At 59.5% G+C, this 24,651-nt stretch overlaps 1 protein-coding gene across 1 annotated transcript in view; it reads right to left on the bottom strand.

The window, feature by feature from the left end:
* The window catches only part of TBC1D22A (TBC1 domain family member 22A), a 130,356-nt gene that overhangs the window by 40,798 nt on the left and 64,907 nt on the right, over positions 1-24,651 (bottom strand). Inside the window, 2 exon segments of the mRNA XM_054719651.1 lie at positions 13,191-13,305; positions 23,359-23,421. Of these exon segments, the coding sequence (XP_054575626.1) occupies positions 13,191-13,305; positions 23,359-23,421 (178 nt within the window).

Here is a 24,651-nt window from a genome sequence, read left to right as displayed (position 1 = left end):
TTGAGATGTTCTTTTGAGCACAGTCCCTGACAACTATAAACTTCCCTCGGAGCACCGCTGCAGCTGCAGCCTGTAAGTTGTGGTACGTTGTGTTTTTATGTTCACTCATTTCAAAGTAATTTCTAGTTTCCCTTCTACTTTCCTCTCTAACATAATGCTTCTTATGGGTGTGTTCTACAATTTTCAATATTTGTCAAGTTCTCCGACTTTCCTTCACTCACTGGGGTCCGACTTAAAGTCCCTGCGGTCAGAGGACATACTGCGCATGCCTTCACCCGCGTGCAGGGCTGCCTCGGGGGCCGGCGCCTGCGCTGAGAGGAGCTGCTGTGCGGGGCCGGACCTGTGGGCCGGGTCCAGCTGCTTTCTGCTCGGCTCAGTCTTCCTTCTGGCTCCTTGGTGAGCTTCTGCCTAGTTTTCCTACCTCCGATGGAAGTGGGGTGTCACTCCTTCTTAAAAAGACATTTGCAAAAATGTTGAATGCCTTCCCAATGAGGTAAAACGTACATGCAAACAAGGAAAGTTGAAACAATTTCTCTGTGATTTATCATGAGAAACTGGCAACAGCTCTCCCTCCCTGTCGCTCCGCCCACTTTCTCCTCCGATCACGGACACGGTCAGAGCGGCGGCGGGCCGGCACGGGGCTCACAGGGCTCCCTGCTTGGTCCCGGGTCACCTCCCTCCCTCGCCAGCGTGCGCTAAGGACGACGCCAGTGCGCTCCAGGCTGCACGGCGGCACCGGCAAGGTCTTCTCCGGGCAAAATGAACACATTTAAAAACAACCCCTACTTCTGAGACTCTGACTTACAAACAGGAAAATACAAATAAATATTCATGTTCGCAAGCACACGCATTGTTTATTCCAGCCCCGTTCCAGCTGATTTCCAAAGGAATAATTTTAAGAGAAAATGACACAGAAAAGCAAATCTGACCGCACACATGCAGATAACGAGCATCGATTATAAAACACCCCTCACCTTCCCACGTGTCACCCCGCCTCCCACGGGCCCCGCCCACGTCGTCTCCGCAGGTGTGGGTCCAAAGGCCCTCAGAACTGAGTCTGAATTTAAATGGGGGATGGGGGTGCTTCTCCGTTTTCACCGCGGTGGAATAGTTAGGAAAACTGAAACGTAATGCTCTGATTAACTGTGCAACTCAGGGTGACGGAACAATGTTTCTCATTCTTAAATCGAGTTTAACATTGTTAAGAGGAATATGACAGTCACTGTTTGAAAAATACTGGCTTTGCTTAAAAATTACATCATGCCCTGGGGCGGGGGACCTCAAAATTGCACAACAGTGGGCTGGCTTCACGAATTAGGCTGCATCACCTCCACAGAACGCTGCGTGCAGGAGCAGAAGAGACCTTAACAACGCAGGGCAAGCCTACGCTACAGGGCACAAAGCAGAATTTCATACACGATGTGCTCTGGACAACACAAATGCCACGCACGGAAAGAGACTTAGCGGGAACACGGCATAGCAGCGTTACCCAGGAGTGGGGTGGCCGCGCCCCGCTCACGTGGCCCGATGGAGCCACGCACAGGCCCAGGCGCCCCGGCCCAGAGCAGAGGGCAGGCCCGGGAGCAGCGCAGGCTCCGGGCGGGGCGGTGCGTCCTCCTTCCGCCCGGCCCGGACCTGGATGCTGGGACCACGTGCCCAGCTGAGCCTGCAGGCGCAGAAATGGAGCCCACCTGCCTTCCACCCTGCGGCCCCGAGCAGGCTCTGCGGGCTCCGAGGCCGAGCTCGGGCGGGACACACGGAGAAGGCTCCCACACGGACACGGGAACGGAGGGCCAAATGGAGCTGGTGGAGGTAAGACGCCCCCCAAGCCCACCAGTGCCTCCTCCGGGAAGCGGGTCCAGGATGGAGCACGCAGACCCGCCCAGCCCCGCGTGCTGCAGGGAGGGGCGCTCAGCACAAGTGACGGCTGCAAAGACAAGAGGCTAGAAGTGCCGTCCTCAACAGCGGGCGGTCTGTCGGGAGCTTGCCCCTCGCCTCCACACGGCCATCCACAGCCACCGCCCCCCCCCCCCCCCCCCCCCCCCGTGCCTGTGCTCAGCAAGCACCCCATGGAGTGCTGAAGAGCTGTGCGGCCTGCTGTGCGACAAACCAGCGCCCTCCCCAGGGATCCGACGGCTCAGGAGCAGGCTGGCCGCCCTCCGCGCAGAGCGATGCACCGGCACACATCCCCGTGCGAAGGGCTGACACCCGCGGGAGCGAGGAGAGGAGAGAAACAGCGCACCAGTGACCAGGCAAGCGCCAGTTGCGGTCACCAAAGCTGTGAGGGACGCGTGTACTTCCCTCGTTTAAAGTGAAAGCGGCAGCGAGGGTGGGAGCAGGTGCCCAGACTGGACCCTCCTGCGTGGCTGGGGATGTCCACGGGGCGGCCACGCTGGCAGCAGTGTGCAGTCCACCAAATGGTAACACGTGGACTTGCCGAGTGGCAGCAATCCCACTGCTGGGCGCGTGCCCGAGAAATGACACCATGTCCTCATGAGACCTGTGCCCAAGTCCGCAGCAGCGTCACCCACAGCAACCACAAGCCAAGGAGGCAGGGCCGCTGCCTCTGTTCCCTGCCCCGCAGGCCCCGCAGGCCCCGCAGCTGGGCACAGTGGCCTGACCTGGCAGCTGCGGAGCCGCGTGCCAGCACGGGGTCCTCACAGTGGCAGCAGCGGGCCTGCCGAGGTCCAGGCTCCTCTGCACAGAGAGCCTCCACCTGGAGGCGGGCAGCCACGTCAGGTCCCGGAGCCAAACTCAACCCAGCCTCGTGGCCGGAACACTGGGGCCAGGACGAGCCCACCAGCCCCGGTTCCCAGCGGCTCCCGGGCATCCACCCCACAGCGGCCTCCATCGCAAGCCCCGTCCCAGCGGCTCCCGGGCATCCACCCCACAGCGGCCTCCATCGCAAGCCCCGTCCCCGCGGCAGATGCTCCCGCGCTCCCCTCTCCGGCTGCTCTCCTGCAGCATCAGCACCTCGTCCCGCCCTCCGTCCGTCCCGCTGCGAAGCCAGCAAGCGCGCTCAGGACCGCCGGGGCCTCGCGCACGACGGGCCCAGCCGTCAGGACGAACTCCTTTACCGCGTTATTGAATGGCCTAGTTAACACGAACGTCAGCTCTCCAGTCACACCTCAGCTGACCTTCCTCATCGGCAGCCCTGACGTCTGCTGACGGGGCCTCCTGCTCGGGCGCATCCAGAGCTGCCGTTCGCGGCCGAGGGGAGGGCAGGCCCGGCCTCCTGCGGCCTCTCCCGAGGGGGCGACGAGGGAGTGAGCGATGAGAAGACCTGCTCTGCCCGCCCAAGGGGACGAGGAGCCAGGGGCTCCATGACCTGCGCTAACCGAGGCCCGTCCTCCTCGGACGGCCGCCCTCCAGGAAGCCGGCGGCTCCGGCGGCGGGGACGGGACCCACTGGGCACGGAATCGGCCGGACACATGCAACGACAGCAAGTGAAGACCGGGACGGAGGGTCCCACGGAGACAGTGACAGCCGCTGCCAGAAAGGCCGCAGCAGAGAGCCAGCCGGCCTGCTGCTCCCTCTGCCCGCAGGGGGTTAACAGCACCTCCTCACACGGAGCATCGGAGCGTTAAACATGAAACGTGTTCACCCGGCAAAGCTGCATCGCACTCGCCCGAGGACACAGGTGGAAGGAGACGCACGGCCCACCCGACCTCCATCCGCCAGTCATCGTGCACGTAATTCACACAGCATTCCCCGGAAGGGAACCCCGCGGGGCCTCGGAGGCAGAGAGGTGCTGGGATGTGCAGATGCGATCCAAGACGACCCGTCTTCACCTTGTAAGCAAAGCATCCCCCTAGCCCCGTGGTCGGCAACCACAGCTCGCGAGCCACATGCGGCTCTTTGGCCCCTTGAGTGTGGCTCTTCCACAAAATGCCACGGCCTGGGCGAGTCTATTTTGAAGAAGTGGCGTTAGAAGAAGTTTAAGTTTTAAAAATTTGGCTCTCAAGAGAAATTTCAATCGTTGTCCTGTTGATATTTGGCTCTGTTGACTAACGAGTTTGCCGACCACTGCACTAGTGCACGCCCCCCACAGCACACAGTCACACCACTAATACCCCCTCCCACAGCACAGTCACACCACTAATACCCCCCACAGCACAGTCACACCACTAATACCCCCTCCCACAGCACAGTCACACCACTAACACCCCCTCCCACAGTGCAGTCACACCACTAATACCCCCCCCGACAGCACAGTCACACCACTAACACCCCCTCCCACAGTGCAGTCACACCACTAATACCCCCCCACAGCACAGTCACACCACTAATACCCCCTCCCACAGCACAGTCACACCACTAATACCCCCTCCCACAGCACACTCACACCACTAATACCCCCCCACAGCACAGTCACACCACTAATACCCCCCACAGCACAGTCACACCACTAATACCCCCTCCCACAGCACAGTCACACCACTAATACCCCCCCACAGCACAGTCACACCACTAATACCCCCTCCCACAGCACAGTCACACCACTAATACCCCCACCGACAGCACAGTCACACCACTAATACCCCCTCCCACAGCACAGTCACACCACTAATACCCCCCCACAGCACAGTCACACCACTAATACCCCCCCCACAGCACAGTCACACCACTAATACCCCCCCCACAGCACAGTCACACCACTAATACCCCCTCCCACAACACAGTCACACCACTAATACCCCCCCCACAGCACAGTCACACCACTAATACCCCCCCCACAGCACACAGTCACACCACTAATACCCCCCACAGCACAGTCACACCACTAATACCCCCTCCCACAGCACAGTCACACCACTAATACCCCCCCACAGCACAGTCACACCACTAATACCCCCCCCGACAGCACAGTCACACCACTAATACCCCCTCCCACAGCACAGTCACACCACTAATACCCCCCCCCACAGCACAGTCACACCACTAATACCCCCCTCCCACAGCACACAGTCACACCACTAACACCCCCTCCCACAGCACAGTCACACCACTAATACCCCCTCCCACAGCACAGTCACACCACTAATACCCCCCTCCCACAGCACACAGTCACACCACTAACACCCCCTCCCACAGCACAGTCACACCACTAATACCCCCTCCCACAGCACAGTCACACCACTAATACCCCCTCCCACAGCACAGTCACACCACTAATACCCCCTCCCACAGCACAGTCACACCACTAATACCCCCCCACAGCACAGTCACACCACTAATACCCCCCCCCACAGCACAGTCACACCACTAATACCCCCTCCCGCAGCACAGTCACACCACTAATACCCCCCCACAGCACAGTCACACCACTAATACCCCCTCCCACAGCACAGTCACACCACTAATACCCCCTCCCACAGCACAGTCACACCACTAATACCCCCCCACAGCACAGTCACACCACTAATACCCCCCCCGACAGCACAGTCACACCACTAATACCCCCTCCCACAGCACAGTCACACCACTAATACCCCCCCACAGCACAGTCACACCACTAATACCCCCCCCACAGCACAGTCACACCACTAATACCCCCCCACAGCACAGTCACACCACTAATACCCCCTCCCACAACACAGTCACACCACTAATACCCCCCCACAGCACAGTCACACCACTAATACCCCCCCACAGCACAGTCACACCACTAATACCCCCTCCCACAGCACAGTCACACCACTAATACCCCCCCCGACAGCACAGTCACACCACTAATACCCCCTCCCACAGCACAGTCACACCACTAATACCCCCCCACAGCACAGTCACACCACTAATACCCCCCCACAGCACAGTCACACCACTAATACCCCCCCACAGCACAGTCACACCACTAATACCCCCTCCCACAGCACAGTCACACCACTAATACCCCCCCACAGCACAGTCACACCACTAATACCCCCCCCGACAGCACAGTCACACCACTAATACCCCCCCCCACAGCACAGTCACACCACTAATACCCCCCTCCCACAGCACACAGTCACACCACTAATACCCCCTCCCACAGCACAGTCACACCACTAATACCCCCCTCCCACAGCACACAGTCACACCACTAATACCCCCTCCCACAGCACAGTCACACCACTAATACCCCCTCCCACAGCACAGTCACACCACTAATACCCCCTCCCACAGCACAGTCACACCACTAATACCCCCTCCCACAGCACACAGTCACACCACTAACACCCCCTCCCACAGCACAGTCACACCACTAACACCCCCTCCCACAGCACAGTCACACCACTAACACCCCCTCCCACAGCACAGTCACACCACTAATACCCCCTCCCACAGCGCAGTCACACCACTAATACCCCCTCCACAGCACAGTCACACCACTAATACCCCCTCCCACAGCACAGTCACACCACTAATACCCCCCTCCCACAGCACACAGTCACACCACTAACACCCCCTCCCACAGCACAGTCACACCACTAACACCCCCTCCCACAGCACAGTCACACCACTAACACCCCCTCCCACAGCACAGTCACACCACTAATACCCCCTCCCACAGCGCAGTCACACCACTAATACCCCCTCCCACAGCACAGTCACACCACTAATACCCCCCCCGACAGCACAGTCACACCACTAATACCCCCCCCCACAGCACAGTCACACCACTAATACCCCCCTCCCACAGCACACAGTCACACCACTAATACCCCCTCCCACAGCACAGTCACACCACTAATACCCCCCTCCCACAGCACACAGTCACACCACTAATACCCCCTCCCACAGCACAGTCACACCACTAATACCCCCTCCCACAGCACAGTCACACCACTAATACCCCCTCCCACAGCACAGTCACACCACTAATACCCCTCCCACAGCACACAGTCACACCACTAACACCCCCTCCCACAGCACAGTCACACCACTAACACCCCCTCCCACAGCACAGTCACACCACTAACACCCCCTCCCACAGCACAGTCACACCACTAATACCCCCTCCCACAGCGCAGTCACACCACTAATACCCCCTCCACAGCACAGTCACACCACTAATACCCCCTCCCACAGCACAGTCACACCACTAATACCCCCCTCCCACAGCACACAGTCACACCACTAACACCCCCTCCCACAGCACAGTCACACCACTAACACCCCCTCCCACAGCACAGTCACACCACTAACACCCCCTCCCACAGCACAGTCACACCACTAATACCCCCTCCCACAGCGCAGTCACACCACTAATACCCCCTCCCACAGCACAGTCACACCACTAATACCCCCCTCCCACAGCACACAGTCACACCACTAACACCCCCTCCCACAGCACAGTCACACCACTAACACCCCCTCCCACAGCACAGTCACACCACTAACACCCCCTCCCACAGCACAGTCACACCACTAATACCCCCTCCCACAGCGCAGTCACACCACTAATACCCCCTCCCACAGCACAGTCACACCACTAATACCCCCTCCCACAGCACAGTCACACCACTAATACCCCCCTCCCACAGCACACAGTCACACCACTAACACCCCCTCCCACAGCACAGTCACACCACTAACACCCCCTCCCACAGCACAGTCACACCACTAACACCCCCTCCCACAGCACAGTCACACCACTAACACCCCCTCCCACAGCGCAGTCACACCACTAATACCCCCCCACAGCACAGTCACACCACTAATACCCCCTCCCACAGCACACAGTCACACCACTAACACCCCCTCCCACAGCACAGTCACACCACTAATACCCCCCTCCCACAGCACAGTCACACCACTAATACCCCTCACAGCACACAGTCACACCACTAATACCCCCTCCCACAGCACACAGTCACACCACTAACACCCCCTCCCACAGCACAGTCACACCACTAATACCCCCTCCCACAGCACAGTCACACCACTAATACCCCTCACAGCACACAGTCACACCACTAATACCCCCTCCCACAGCACAGTCACACCACTAATCCCCCCCTCCCACAGCACAGTCACACCACTAATACCCCCCCACAGCACAGTCACACCACTAATCCCCCCCCCCACAGCACAGTCACACCACTAATCCCCCCCTCCCACAGCACAGTCACACCACTAATACCCCCCACACAGCACAGTCACACCGCTAATACCTCCTCCCACAGCACAGTCACACCACTAACACCCCCTCCCACAGCACAGTCACACCACTAATACCCCCTCCCACAGCACAGTCACATCACTAATACCCCCTCCCACAGCACAGTCACACCACTAATACCCCCTCCCACAGCACAGTCACACCACTAATACCTCCTCCCACAGCACAGTCACACCACTAACACCCCCTCCCACAGCACAGTCACACCACTAACACCCCCTCCCACAGCACAGTCACACCACTAACACCCCCTCCCACAGCAGTCACACCACTAACACCCCCTCCCACAGCACAGTCACACCACTAATACCTCCTCCCACAGCACAGTCACACCACTAACACCCCCTCCCACAGCACAGTCACACCACTAACACCCCCTCCCACAGCACAGTCACACCACTAACACCCCCTCCCACAGCAGTCACACCACTAACACCCCCTCCCACAGCACAGTCACACCACTAATACCTCCTCCCACAGCACAGTCACACCACTAACACCCCCTCCCACAGCACAGTCACACCACTAACACCCCCTCCCACAGCACAGTCACACCACTAATACCCCCTCCCACAGCACAGTCACACCACTAACACCCCCTCCCACAGCACAGTCACACCACTAATACCCCCTCCCACAGCACAGTCACATCACTAATACCCCCTCCCACAGCAGTCACACCACTAACACCCCCTCCCACAGCACAGTCACACCACTAATACCCCCTCCCACAGCACAGTCACACCACTAATACCCCCTCCCACAGCAGTCACACCACTAATACCCCCTCCCACAGCACAGTCACACCACTAACACCCCCTCCCACAGCACAGTCAGACCACTAACACCCCCTCCCACAGCACAGTCACACCACTAATACCCCCTCCCACAGCACAGTCAGACCACTAATACCCCCTCCCACAGCACAGTCACACCAATAATACCCCCCACAGCACAGTCACACCACTAATACCCCCTCCCACAGCACAGTCACACCACTAACACCCCCTCCCCCAGTGCAGTCACACCACTAACACCCCTCCCACAGCACAGTCACACCACCAATACCCCCCTCCCACAGCACAGTCACACCACTAATACCCCCTCCCACAGCACAGTCACACCACTAACACCCCCCCCCACAGTGCAGTCACACCACTAATACCCCCTCCCACAGCACAGTCACACCACTAATACCCCCTCCCACAGCACACAGTCACACCACTAATACCCCCTCCCACAGTGCAGTCACACCACTAATACCCCCTCCCACAGTGCAGTCACACCACTAACACCCCCTCCCACAGCACAGTCACACCACTAATACCCCCTCCCACAGCACACAGTCACACCACTAACACCCCCTCCCACAGCACAGTCACACCACTAATACCCCCTCCCACAGCACAGTCACACCGCTAATACCCCCTCCCACAGCACAGTCACACCACTAATACCCCCCTCCCACAGCACAGTCACACCACTAATACCCCCTCCCACAGCACAGTCACACCACTAATACCCCCTCCCACAGCACAGTCACACCACTAATCCCCCCTCCCACAGCACAGTCACACCACTAATACCCCCTCCCACAGCACACTCACACCACTAACACCCCCTCCCACAGCACAGTCACACCACTAATCCCCCCCTCCCACAGCACAGTCACACCACTAACACCCCCTCCCACAGCACAGTCACACCACTAATACCCCCTCCCACAGCAGTCACACCACTAATACCCCCCCACAGTGCAGTCACACCACTAATACCCCCTCCCACAGCACAGTCAGACCACTAATACCCCCTCCCACAGCACAGTCACACCACTAATACCCCCCTCCCACAGCACAGTCACACCACTAACACCCCCTCCCACAGCACAGTCACACCACTAATACCCCCTCCCACAGCAGTCACACCACTAATACCCCCTCCCACAGTGCAGTCACACCACTAATACCCCCCCACAGCACAGTCACACCACTAATACCCCCTCCCACAGCACAGTCACACCACTAATCCCCCCCTCCCACAGCACAGTCACACCACTAACACCCCCTCCCACAGCACAGTCACACCACTAATACCCCCTCCCACAGCAGTCACACCACTAATACCCCCTCCCACAGTGCAGTCACACCACTAATACCCCCTCCCACAGCAGTCACACCACTAATACCCCCTCCCACAGCACAGTCACACCACTAATACCCCCCACACAGCACAGTCACACCGCTAATACCTCCTCCCACAGCACAGTCACACCACTAATACCCCCTCCCACAGTGCAGTCACACCACTAATACCCCCTCCCACAGTGCAGTCACACCACTAATACCCCCTCCCACAGCAGTCACACCACTAATACCCCCTCCCACAGCACAGTCACACCACTAATACCCCCCCACACAGCACAGTCACACCGCTAATACCCCCCCACAGCACAGTCACACCACTAATACCCCCTCCCACAGCACAGTCACACCACTAACACCCCCTCCCACAGCACAGTCACACCACTAATACCCCCTCCCACAGCACAGTCACACCACTAACACCCCCTCCCACAGCACAGTCACACCACTAATACCCCCTCCCACAGCACAGTCACACCACTAATACCCCCCACAGCACAGTCACACCACTAATACCCCCTCCCACAGCACACAGTCACACCACTAACACCCCCTCCCACAGCACAGTCACACCACTAACACCCCCTCCCACAGCACAGTCACACCACTAACACCCCCTCCCACAGCACAGTCACACCACTAATACCCCCCACACAGCACAGTCACACCGCTAATACCTCCTCCCACAGCACAGTCACACCACTAACACCCCCTCCCTAGCACAGTCACACCACTAATACCCCCTCCCACAGCACAGTCACACCACTAACACCCCCTCCCACAGCACAGTCACACCACTAATACCCCCTCCCACAGCACAGTCACACCACTAATACCCCCCACAGCACAGTCACACCACTAATACCCCCTCCCACAGCACAGTCACACCACTAATACCCCCTCCCACAGCACACAGTCACACCACTAACACCCCCTCCCACAGCACAGTCAGACCACTAACACCCCCTCCCACAGCACAGTCACACCACTAACACCCCCTCCCACAGCACAGTCACACCACTAACACCCCCTCCCACAGTGCAGTCACACCACTAATACCCCCTCCCACAGCAGTCACACCACTAATACCCCCTCCCACAGCACAGTCACACCACTAATACCCCCCACACAGCACAGTCACACCGCTAATACCTCCTCCCACAGCACAGTCACACCACTAACACCCCCTCCCACAGCACAGTCACACCACTAACACCCCCTCCCACAGCACAGTCACACCACTAACACCCCCTCCCACAGCACAGTCACACCACTAATACCCCCCTCCCACAGCACAGTCACATCACTAATACCCCCTCCCACAGCACAGTCACACCACTAATACCCCCTCCCACAGCACAGTCACACCACTAATACCCCCTCCCACAGCACAGTCACATCACTAATACCCCCCACAGTGCAGTCACACCACTAATCCCCCCCTCCCACAGCACAGTCACACCACTAACACCCCCTCCCACAGCACAGTCACACCACTAACACCCCCTCCCACAGTGCAGTCACACCACTAATACCCCTCCCACAGCACAGTCACACCACTAATACCCCCTCCCACAGCAGTCACACCACTAATACCCCCTCCCACAGCACAGTCACACCACTAATACCCCCTCCCACAGCACAGTCACACCACTAACACCCCCTCCCACAGCACAGTCACACCACTAATACCCCCTCCCACAGCACAGTCACACCACTAATACCCCCCACAGCACAGTCACACCACTAATACCCCCTCCCACAGCACAGTCACACCGCTAATACCCCCTCCCACAGCACAGTCACACCACTAATACCCCTCACAGCACACAGTCACACCACTAATACCCCCTCCCACAGCAGTCACACCACTAATACCCCCTCCCACAGCACAGTCACACCACTAATACCCCCTCCCACAGCACAGTCACACCACTAATACCCCCTCCCACAGCACAGTCACACCACTAATACCCCCTCCCACAGCACAGTCACACCAATAACCCTCCCTCCCACAGCACAGTCACACCACTAATACCCCCTCCCACAGCACAGTCACACCGCTAATACCCCTTCCCACAGCACAGTCACACCGCTAATACCCCCTCCCACAGCACAGTCACACCACTAATACCCCCCACAGCACACAGTCACACCACTAATACCCCCACCCACAGCACAGTCACACCACTAATACCCCCACCCACAGCACAGTCACACCACTAATACCCCCTCCCACAGCACAGTCACACCAATAACCCTCCCTCCCACAGCACAGTCACACCACTAATACCCCCTCCCACAGCACAGTCACACCACTAATACCCCCTCCCACAGCACAGTCACACCACTAATACCCCCTCCCACAGCACAGTCACACCACTAATACCCCCTCCCACAGCACAGTCACACCAATAACCCTCCCTCCCACAGCACAGTCACACCACTAATACCCCCTCCCACAGCACAGTCACACCACTAATACCCCCTCCCACAGCACAGTCACACCACTAATACCCCTCACAGCACACAGTCACACCACTAATACCCCCTCCCACAGCACAGTCACACCACTAATACCCCCTCCCACAGCACAGTCACACCACTAATACCCCCCCCACAGCACACAGTCGCACACTGAGTCGGTGCTGACACCGAGAGCCAGGCCCTCCGGGGGACTGCGCTCCCCTCGCACGTGACCAGAAACAAGGCGCCGACAGAGGCAGCGGCGCCCTGGCCTCGGGGGTGAGAAACCACGGCTTCCTGCTGCAGCTCGCCTTCGGGACGCGACGCTTAGCGGCGATTCTCAATGTGGTGGATCACCCCAGAAAGGCCAGGAGTCTGGGGTTCCCGGCCGCGAGGAAGAGGCCAGGCCGAGCTCTTACCCACGTGCTCGCAGATGAAGACCACGAAGAAGGGGGTGACCAGGTCGTTGATGCCCTGGACGTAGCCGCTGGCGGGGTGCCGGATGGCCCATATGAACAGGATCCTCTCGAAAATCTGGAAGAAATGGAGCGCGTGGTGAAGCAGACAGCGCACACCGCAGCCGGTTAGGATGCGCTTTTACTTAAAACGTAAACCACCCCTTCCCCAGTGACTGCTGCTAAATACAAACAGCATCAATACCCCCCCCACAGTGCAGTCACACCACTAATACCCCCCCACAGTGCAGTCACACCACTAATACCCCCTCCCACAGTGCAGTCACACCACTAATACCCCCTCCCACAGCACAGTCACACCGCTAATACCCCCTCCACAGTGCAGTCACACCACTAATACCCCCTCCACAGCACACAGTCACACCACTAATACCCCCCCACAGTGCAGTCACACCACTAATACCCCCTCCCACAGTGCAGTCACACCGCTAATACCCCCCCCCACAGTGCAGTCACACCACTAATACCCCCTCCCACAGCACAGTCACACCACTAATACCCCCCCCACAGTGCAGTCACACCACTAATACCCCCCCACAGTGCAGTCACACCACTAATACCCCCCCCACAGCACAGTCACACCACTAATACCCCCCCACAGTGCAGTCACACCACTAATACCCCCCCACAGTGCAGTCACACCACTAATACCCCCCCACAGTGCAGTCACACCACTAATACCCCCCCCACAGTGCAGTCACACCACTAATACCCCTCCCACAGTGCAGTCACACCACTAATACCCCCCCCACAGCACAGTCACACCACTAATACCCCCCCACAGTGCAGTCACACCACTAATACCCCCCCACAGTGCAGTCACACCACTAATACCCCCCCACAGTGCAGTCACACCACTAATACCCCCCCACAGTGCAGTCACACCACTAATACCCCCCCACAGTGCAGTCACACCACTAATACCCCCCCACAGCACAGTCACACCACTAATACCCCCCCCACAGCACACAGTCACACCACTAATACCCCCCCACAGTGCAGTCACACCACTAATACCCCCTCCACAGTGCAGTCACACCACTAATACCCCCCCACAGCACAGTCACACCACTAATACCCCCCCCACAGCACAGTCACACCACTAACACCCCCTCCCACAGCACAGTCACACCACTAATACCCCCCCACAGTGCAGTCACACCACTAATACCCCCCCCACAGTGCAGTCACACCACTAATACCCCCCCACAGCACAGTCACACCACTAATACCCCCCCCACAGCACAGTCACACCACTAATACCCCCCCCACAGCACAGTCACACCACTAACACCCCCTCCCACAGCACAGTCACACCACTAATACCCCCCCACAGTGCAGTCACACCAATAATACCCCTCCCACAGCACAGTCACACCACTAATACCCCCCTCCCACAGCACAGTCACACCACTAACACCCCCTCCCACAGCACAGTCACACCACTAATACCCCCTCCCACAGCACAGTCACACCACTAATACCCCCTCCCACAGCACAGTCACACCACTAATACCCCCTCCCACAGCACAGTCACACCACTAACACCCCCTCCCACAGCACAGTCACACCACTAACACCCCCTCCCACAGCACAGTCACACCACTAATACCCCCTCCCACAGCACAGTCACACCACTAATACCCCCTCCCACAGCACAGTCACACCACTAATACCCCCTCCCACAGCACAGTCACACCACTAACACCCCCTCCCACAGCACAGTCACACCACTAACACCCCCTCCCACAGCACAGTCACACCACTAATACCCCCTCCCACAGCACAGTCACACCACTAATACCCCCCCCCACAGCACAGTCACACCACTAATACCCCCTCCCACAGTGCAGTCACACCACTAATACCCCCCCACAGCAAACAGTCACACCGCTAATACCCCCCACAGCACAGTCACACCACTAATACCCCCTCCCACAGCACAGTCACACCGCTAATACCCCCCCACAGCACAGTCACACCACTAATACCCCCCCACAGCACAGTCACACCACTAATACCCCCTCCCACAGCACAGTCACATCACTAATACCCCCTCCACAGCACAGTCACACCACTAATACCCCCTCCACAGCACAGTCACACCACTAATACCCCCTCCCACAGCACAGTCACATCACTAATACCCCCTCCCACAGCACAGTCACACCACTAATACCCCCTCCCACAGCACAGTCACACCGCTAATACCCCCTCCCACAGCACAGTCACACCGCTAATACCCCCTCCCACAGCACAGTCACATCACTAATACCCCCTCCCACAGCACAGTCACATCACTAATACCCCCTCCCACAGCACAGTCACACCGCTAATACCCCCTCCCACAGCACAGTCACACCACTAATACCCCCTCCCACAGCACAGTCACACCGCTAATACCCCCTCCCACAGCACAGTCACACCACTAATACCCCCTCCCACAGCACAGTCACACCGCTAATACCCCCTCCCACAGCACAGTCACACCACTAATACCCCCTCCCACAGCACAGTCACACCGCTAATACCCCCTCCCACAGCACAGTCACACCGCTAATACCCCCTCCCACAGCACAGTCACACCGCTAATACCCCCTCCCACAGCACAGTCACATCACTAATACCCCCTCCCACAGCACAGTCACATCACTAATACCCCCTCCCACAGCACAGTCACACCGCTAATACCCCCTCCCACAGCACAGTCACACCACTAATACCCCCTCCCACAGCACAGTCACACCGCTAATACCCCCTCCCACAGCACAGTCACACCACTAATACCCCCTCCCACAGCACAGTCACACCGCTAATACCCCCTCCCACAGCACAGTCACACCACTAATACCCCCTCCCACAGCACAGTCACACCGCTAATACCCCCTCCCACAGCACAGTCACACCACTAATACCCCCTCCCACAGCACAGTCACACCGCTAATACCCCCTCCCACAGCACAGTCACACCACTAATACCCCCTCCCACAGCACAGTCACACCGCTAATACCCCCTCCCACAGCACAGTCACACCACTAATACCCCCTCCCACAGCACAGTCACACCGCTAATACCCCCTCCCACAGCACAGTCACACCACTAATACCCCCTCCCACAGCACAGTCACACCGCTAATACCCCCTCCCACAGCACAGTCACACCGCTAATACCCCCTCCCACAGCACAGTCACACCGCTAATACCCCCTCCCACAGCACAGTCACATCACTAATACCCCCTCCCACAGCACAGTCACATCACTAATACCCCCTCCCACAGCACAGTCACACCGCTAATACCCCCTCCCACAGCACAGTCACACCACTAATACCCCCTCCCACAGCACAGTCACACCGCTAATACCCCCTCCCACAGCACAGTCACACCACTAATACCCCCTCCCACAGCACAGTCACACCGCTAATACCCCCTCCCACAGCACAGTCACACCACTAATACCCCCTCCCACAGCACAGTCACACCGCTAATACCCCCTCCCACAGCACAGTCACACCGCTAATACCCCCTCCCACAGCACAGTCACACCGCTAATACCCCCTCCCACAGCACAGTCACATCACTAATACCCCCTCCCACAGCACAGTCACACCACTAACACCCCCCCACAGCACAGTCACACCACTAATACCCCCTCCCACAGAGCAGTCACACCACTAATACCCCCTCCCACAGCACAGTCACACCACTAATACCCCTCACAGCACACAGTCACACCACTAATACCCCCTCCCACAGCGCAGTCACACCACTAATACCCCCTCCCACAGCACAGTCACACCACTAATACCCCCCCCACAGCATAGTCACACCACTAATACCCCCTCCCACAGCACAGTCACACCACTAATACCCCCTCCCACAGCACAGTCACACCACTAATACCCCCCCACAGCACAGTCACACCACTAATACCCCCTCCCACAGTGCAGTCACACCACTAATACCCCCTCCCACAGCACAGTCACACCACTAATACCCCCCACAGCACACAGTCACACCACTAATACCCCCTCCCACAGTGCAGTCACACCACTAATACCCCCTCCCACAGCACAGTCACACCACTAATACCCCCCCCCACAGCACAGTCACACCACTAATACCCCCTCCCACAGCACAGTCACACCACTAATACCCCCTCCCACAGCACAGTCACACCACTAATACCCCCCCCACAGCACAGTCACACCACTAACACCCCCCCCACAGCACAGTCACACCACTAATACCCCCCCACAGCACAGTCACACCACTAATACCCCCTCCCACAGCACAGTCACACCACTAATACCCCCCTCCCACAGCACAGTCACACCACTAATACCCCCTCCCACAGCACAGTCACACCACTAATACCCCCCACAGCACAGTCACACCACTAACACCCCCTCCCACAGCACAGTCACACCACTAATACCCCTCACAGCACACAGTCACACCACTAATACCCCCTCCCACAGCGCAGTCACACCACTAATACCCCTCCCACAGTGCAGTCACACCACTAACACCCCCTCCCACAGCACAGTCACACCACTAACACCCCCTCCCACAGCACAGTCACACCACTAATACCCCTCACAGCACACAGTCACACCACTAATACCCCCTCCCACAGCGCAGTCACACCACTAATACCCCCTCCCACAGCACAGTCACACCACTAATACCCCCTCCCACAGCGCAGTCACACCACTAACACCCCCTCCCACAGCACAGTCACACCACTAATACCCCTCACAGCACACAGTCACACCACTAATACCCCCTCCCACAGCGCAGTCACACCACTAATACCCCCTCCCACAGCACAGTCACACCACTAATACCCCCTCCCACAGTGCAGTCACACCACTAATACCCCCTCCCACAGCACAGTCACACCACTAATACCCCCTCCCACAGCACAGTCACACCACTAATACCCCCTCCCACAGCACAGTCAGACCACTAACACCCCCTCCCACAGCACAGTCACACCACTAACACCCCCTCCCACAGCACAGTCACACCACTAATACCCCCTCCCACAGTGCAGTCACACCACTAATACCCCCTCCCACAGCACAGTCACACCACTAACACCCCCTCCCACAGCACAGTCACACCACTAATACCCCTCACAGCACACAGTCACACCACTAATACCCCCTCCCACAGCGCAGTCACACCACTAATACCCCTCCCACAGTGCAGTCACACCACTAACACCCCTCCCACAGCATAGTCACACCACTAATACCCCCTCCCACAGCACAGTCACACCACTAATACCCCCTCCCACAGCACAGTCACACCGCTAATACCCCCTCCCACAGCACAGTCACACCGCTAATACCCCCTCCCACAGCACAGTCACACCGCTAATACCCCCTCCCACAGTGCAGTCACACCACTAATACCCCCTCCCACAGCGCAGTCACACCGCTAATACCCCTCCCACAGCACAGTCACACCACTAATACCCCCTCCCACAGCACAGTCACACCACTAACACCCCCCCACAGCACAGTCACACCACTAATACCCCCTCCCACAGCACAGTCACACCACTAATACCCCCCCACAGTGCAGTCACACCACTAATACCCCCCCCACAGTGCAGTCACACCACTAACACCCCCCCCACAGCACAGTCACACCACTAATACCCCCTCCCACAGCACAGTCACACCACTAATACCCCCTCCCACAGCACAGTCACACCACTAATACCCCCGCCCACAGCACAGTCACACCACTAACCCCCCCCCACAGCACAGTCACACCACTAATACCCCCCCACAGCACAGTCACACCACTAATACCCCCTCCCACAGCACAGTCACACCAATAATACCCCCCACAGCACAGTCACACCACTAATACCCCCTCCCACAGCACAGTCACACCACTAATACCCCCTCCCACAGCACAGTCACACCGCTAATACCCCCCCCACAGCACAGTCACACCACTAATACCCCCTCCCACAGTGCAGTCACACCACTAATACCCCCCCACAGTGCAGTCACACCACTAATACCCCCTCCCACAGTGCAGTCACACCACTAACACCCCCCCCACAGCACAGTCACACCACTAATACCCCCTCCCACAGCACAGTCACACCACTAATACCCCCCCACAGTGCAGTCACACCACTAATACCCCCCCCACAGTGCAGTCACACCACTAACACCCCCCCCACAGCACAGTCACACCACTAATACCCCCCCCCACAGCACAGTCACACCACTAATACCCCCTCCCACAGTGCAGTCACACCACTAATACCCCCTCCCACAGCACAGTCACACCGCTAATACCCCCTCCCACAGTGCAGTCACACCACTAATACCCCCCCACAGTGCAGTCACACCACTAATACCCCCTCCCACAGTGCAGTCACACCACTAATACCCCCCCCACAGTGCAGTCACACCACTAATACCCCCCACAGTGCAGTCACACCACTAATACCCCCCCCACAGTGCAGTCACACCACTAATACCCCCTCCCACAGTGCAGTCACACCACTAATACCCCCCCACAGTGCAGTCACACCACTAATACCCCCCCACAGTGCAGTCACACCACTAACACCCCCTCCCACAGTGCAGTCACACCGCTAATACCCCCTCCCACAGTGCAGTCACACCACTGATACCCCCTCCCACAGCACAGTCACACCGCTAATACCCCCTCCCACAGTGCAGTCACACCACTAATACCCCCCCCCACAGTGCAGTCACACCACTAATACCCCCCCCACAGTGCAGTCACACCACTAATACCCCCTTTAAAAAACACAGCAGTCTGTATTTAGCAGCAGAGGTTCCGCTGGTGCGGACCTCTCCCAGAATTCCAATCTCACCTCCCTGACGTACAGGCACGAGGCCGCGCTCCCCACCCCGCACGTCCGACCGCACGCGCACCTGGCACCGAGGATGTGCTCTCAGCTCCTCCAGGCCCTCGGTACCTACCATCTGCATACGGCCGCCCGGCCAGGGCCAGAGGGCAGCAGTACCGGCCCACCAGGGACCCAGCCTTGGAGGGCACATGGCCATGGCAATCAGAGCCACGGTGTCTGGTCTGTACCAGACAGAGCAACCACGGGGGGGAGGCCCAGCCAGAGAGATAGGAGGAGAAGTGCAAGAGCCACTCACTAAGAGACATTGCTAAAGGGAGGGCACGCCCTCCCCACCCCACCCCCTGCCCTCCCCACCACACCGCCCTCTCCACCCCCCTGCCCTCCCCACCACACCGCCCTCTCCACCCCCCTGCCCTCCCCACCACCCTGCCCTCTCCACCACCCAACCCTCCCCACCAGCCCTCTCCACCGCGCCCCCGCCTCTCCATCCCCCCCGCCCTCTCCACCCCACCCCACCCCCCATCCTCTCCCCGCCCTCTCGGTGCTGCTGGTGGAATGCACACACGATACCGGGAGCCAGAGCAGCCAGCGTGGACCACGGGGTGGGGGGGGGGGGGGGGGGGACCCCGAGCACAGAGCAGTGATGCTCACGGAGCCGGTGAGCCCCTCGTGGGCCTGCTGCGGGCGTCCCGTGTCCAGGCCCAGCCTCCGCCTGCAGAAGCCACACCTGGGTTCTGCCTCGACTAACACAAGACCTGGGAGGTGGGGGTATCAGCGGTGTGACTAGGTTCCCACTTTTCCTCCAGCCCCTGCTCACGACATCATCCCCCCACGGAGCTGTGCCCGCGGCCCCGGCCCGCTCGGGCAGCTGCAGGGCCCCGCCTCCCGGGGCTGGACAGGCCTGCAGCCCCCGGAGCAGCCACAGGAGCCCAGCAGACAGGAGGGGAAGGACCGCCCCAGGGCGCGGCGCCTCGAGCCCCGACGCCCCAGACAAGCAGGACGACAGACACCGACGGTGGTGACGGGCTCCCCTCTCCGACCCGAAAGCCGGCCTCCAAGGTGCGCCAAGCGGCAGGAAAACCACAGAAGGAGCCCCAGGACCGAGGCGGACGCCACTTCCCACTTAAAAAGGAGCGGCAGAGGCCGCCTTCCTGCAGCACAGCAAGCACAGCTGTGGGGGACCACCGCGTCCTCCCCGACGGCTCTTCTCGGAAACGCCGTCCCTGTGCCCTGCGGCTGCACGTCCTTGGCCTTCACCATGCGGGGCGCGAGCCGGCCGGGAGGCTCAGTGGTTGAACGTCGACCTATGAACATGCCTGGGCTGCAGGCTGGATCCCCAGTACAGGGTGCCAGGGCTGCAGGCTGGATCCCCAGTACAGGGTGCCAGGGATGCAGGCTGGATCCCCAGTACAGGGTGCCAGGGATACAGGCTGGATCCCCAGTACAGGGTGCCTGGGATACAGGCTGGATCCCCAGTACAGGGTGCCTGGGATACAGGCTGGATCCCCAGTACAGGGTGCCTGGGTTGCAGGCTGGATCCCCAGTACAGGGTGCCTGGGCTGCAGGCTGGATCCCCAGTACAGGGTGCCTGGGCTGCAGGCTGGATCCCCAGTACAGGGTGCCAGGGCTGCAGGCTGGATCCCCAGTACAGGGTGCCTGGGCTGCAGGCTGGATCCCCAGTACAGGGTGCCTGGGCTGCAGGCTGGATCCCCAGTACAGGGTGCCTGGGCTGCAGGCTGGATCCCCAGTACAGGGTGCCTGGGCTGCAGGCTGGATCCCCAGTACAGGGTGCCTGGGATACAGGCTGGATCCCCAGTACAGGGTGCCTGGGATACAGGCTGGATCCCCAGTACAGGGTGCCTGGGCTGCAGGCTGGATCCCCAGTACAGGGTGCCTGGGATACAGGCTGGATCCCCAGTACAGGGTGCCTGGGCTGCAGGCTGGATCCCCAGTACAGGGTGCCTGGGCTGCAGGCTGGATCCCCAGTACAGGGTGCCAGGGCTGCAGGCTGGATCCCCAGTACAGGGTGCCAGGGCTGCAGGCTGGATCCCCAGTACAGGGTGCCAGGGATACAGGCTGGATCCCCAGTACAGGGTGCCAGGGATACAGGCTGGATCCCCAGTACAGGGTGCCAGGGATACAGGCTGGATCCCCAGTACAGGGTGCCTGGGATACAGGCTGGATCCCCAGTACAGGGTGCCAGGGCTACAGGCTGGATCCCCAGTACAGGGTGCCAGGGCCGCAGGCTGGATCCCCAGTACAGGGTGCCTGGGATACAGGCTGGATCCCCAGTACAGGGTGCGCAGGAGGCAGCTGAGCGATGATGATTCTCTCTCCTCATTGAGCCTCTCTCTCCCCCTCTCCCTTCCTCTCTGAAATCAGTAAAAACAGATTTTAAAAATTATAGTCCCAACAACTCTGGGTTCTTGAACACGTTACTGTGCCAGATGCCTCGGTCTGAAGTGCAGCTACGGGAGCCAGTGACCTTTAGCAAGTACTTCAGACAAGGAAAGCTCCATTTTAAAGAGACACCGTTTATAATAGCAACAAAACGTGGTAAGAATAAACCTAATAACACATACCGGCCTTTTATGGGGCAAATTCTTTCAAATTCACTGAAAGGCATTAAAAGTGGCCCCAAAGTGGGGATTAGCATGCTCACACCACCAAGGCACAATCTCACTTCCTCGTCAGCGCCCTGGAGGCGTCTGGCCTGTGGGGCCTCATAAATGGACACGAAGGTCCACACAAAACGTGGGAAACCACCCAAATGCCCAGCGACAGGACAAGGGCCACAGACCGTGTGGGACAGTAGAGGGCCGACTGCCACGAGGCAGACCCGCTGAGCTCAGAAAGGGATGCAGAGACAGCCCACAGCCCACATGGCCTCCTCTCCCATCTGTGTCACATGACATCACTGGCCTCACGAGGAATCACTAACAAAGTGGGGGAGGGGCTCCAAGGGAGGCTGAGGCAGCGCGGCACGGGCGGCACGCTGGGCGGGGCTCGGTCCTGCCGGGCGGGTCGGTGAGTGTGGGGTACCCCCCACCCCCCGCCCGGCACCTGTTCTGCCGCATGCATGGGCCACAGTGAGGCTCCTTTCAGAGCAGTGAGCGACCCCGGCAGTGGTGCGTGCGCACGGCCCGGGGTAAAGCGCCTGCCCTGCCCACGCGGGAGAGTGGGCGCCGAGCCCCGCGAAGGGGGCCCTGAGCGAAGGGGGCCCGGTGCCGCTCTTACCTCCGTCACCGCGGGCTGCAGCGTCAGCGCCTCTGGACTCATCCGCGGGATGTCGATGTGGATCTGGAGACGGAGAAGAGACAGGATGGCAACCAGCCGGGTGTTACCGGGAGCGGGGACGCTGGCGCGCTGCCCGGCTGTCTGCTCCGAGTCCTGGCGTGACGGCTGGGTGACCTGGCCGCCCGAGCAGCGGCTGCCGCGTGAGAGGACAGCGCAGGCCTCAGCCACTTGACAACACGACCCACAGCCATCAGCGAGCGGCGACTCCAGCTGCACAGGGACGCGCACGTGCACCAGCCGCAACTCAGCGCGACAGTGCTTCCGAACAGGCCACGCTCCGCTCCACGCCGCAGGGCCTGTGGACCCAGCCACTGCCACAGGCAGCACCGAAGGCTCCAGCCCCACGGGAGAGTCGCGGGAAAGTCCCACTCGCAGAGGGACACGCGCGGCTCAGGAAGCAGCCAAAACGGCGTCAGGGCGTGAGCGGGCGGCACGCTGCCTCCAGCACCCAACACCCACGAACATCCCCCACGGGCCCAGCTGTCACCGCCCACCACCAGGGACACACCCACCACCTGCACGGTGAACTCAGGTCCCCGCCCCGTCCTTGCAGGTGACCTGGGACAGTCTCCCAGGCGGAGCTGCTCCTCTCGTGGCAACTGACTCCCGCCCTCATCGCCGCCCCAGCCGCCGCCCCTGACGGACTCCCAACAGAAGGAGCTTGTGCACCCTCCGGAGAGATGCCAGCGTCACCGCCGGTCTTTTTCTTAAATAAAAATACATCAAAACGTGATCAAACACTATCAACGCCAACTATTCTCTCAGACCAGCGGTGGGGAGGGGCGGGGGGACGAGACAGGCACGCTATCCACCCCGAGCAAGCGCCTTCTGTCCCAAACCGGCTTCCTGAGTGGCGGGTGCAGTGCCAGGCCTGGGAGCTGCCCGTGTGCCCGAGTGCCAGGACGGGCTCCAGGCAGCAGCTGGGCCAGGGGCACAGGGCGCCTGGAGGGCGGTAGAGGCGTTCCTGCCCCGAGTTCTTCTCCTCCTCCTCCTCCTCCTCCTCCTCCTCCTCCCTGAGGGAGCGGATCTTCCCCGGAGCCTCCCTGCGCCCGCCCGTGGGGCAGACACGTCCACGAGTCCCCGTAACTGACGGAGCTCGGAGCCAGCAGAGCGAGCCGGGCCTGGCTCTCCCACACCCAGACAGCGCTGACGGCGGGGGTGGCCGGCCCACCGGGGACTGGCAAGGCTCCTTCCTGCCCCTGGAGGCGGGGCTCCACGAGGAAGGGCTCGACA

This window comes from Eptesicus fuscus, chromosome 7, assembly GCF_027574615.1.
Source record: "Eptesicus fuscus isolate TK198812 chromosome 7, DD_ASM_mEF_20220401, whole genome shotgun sequence".
NCBI classification, from domain to species: Eukaryota; Metazoa; Chordata; class Mammalia; order Chiroptera; family Vespertilionidae; genus Eptesicus; species Eptesicus fuscus.
This window is presented reverse-complemented; position numbering and strand designations above follow the sequence as displayed.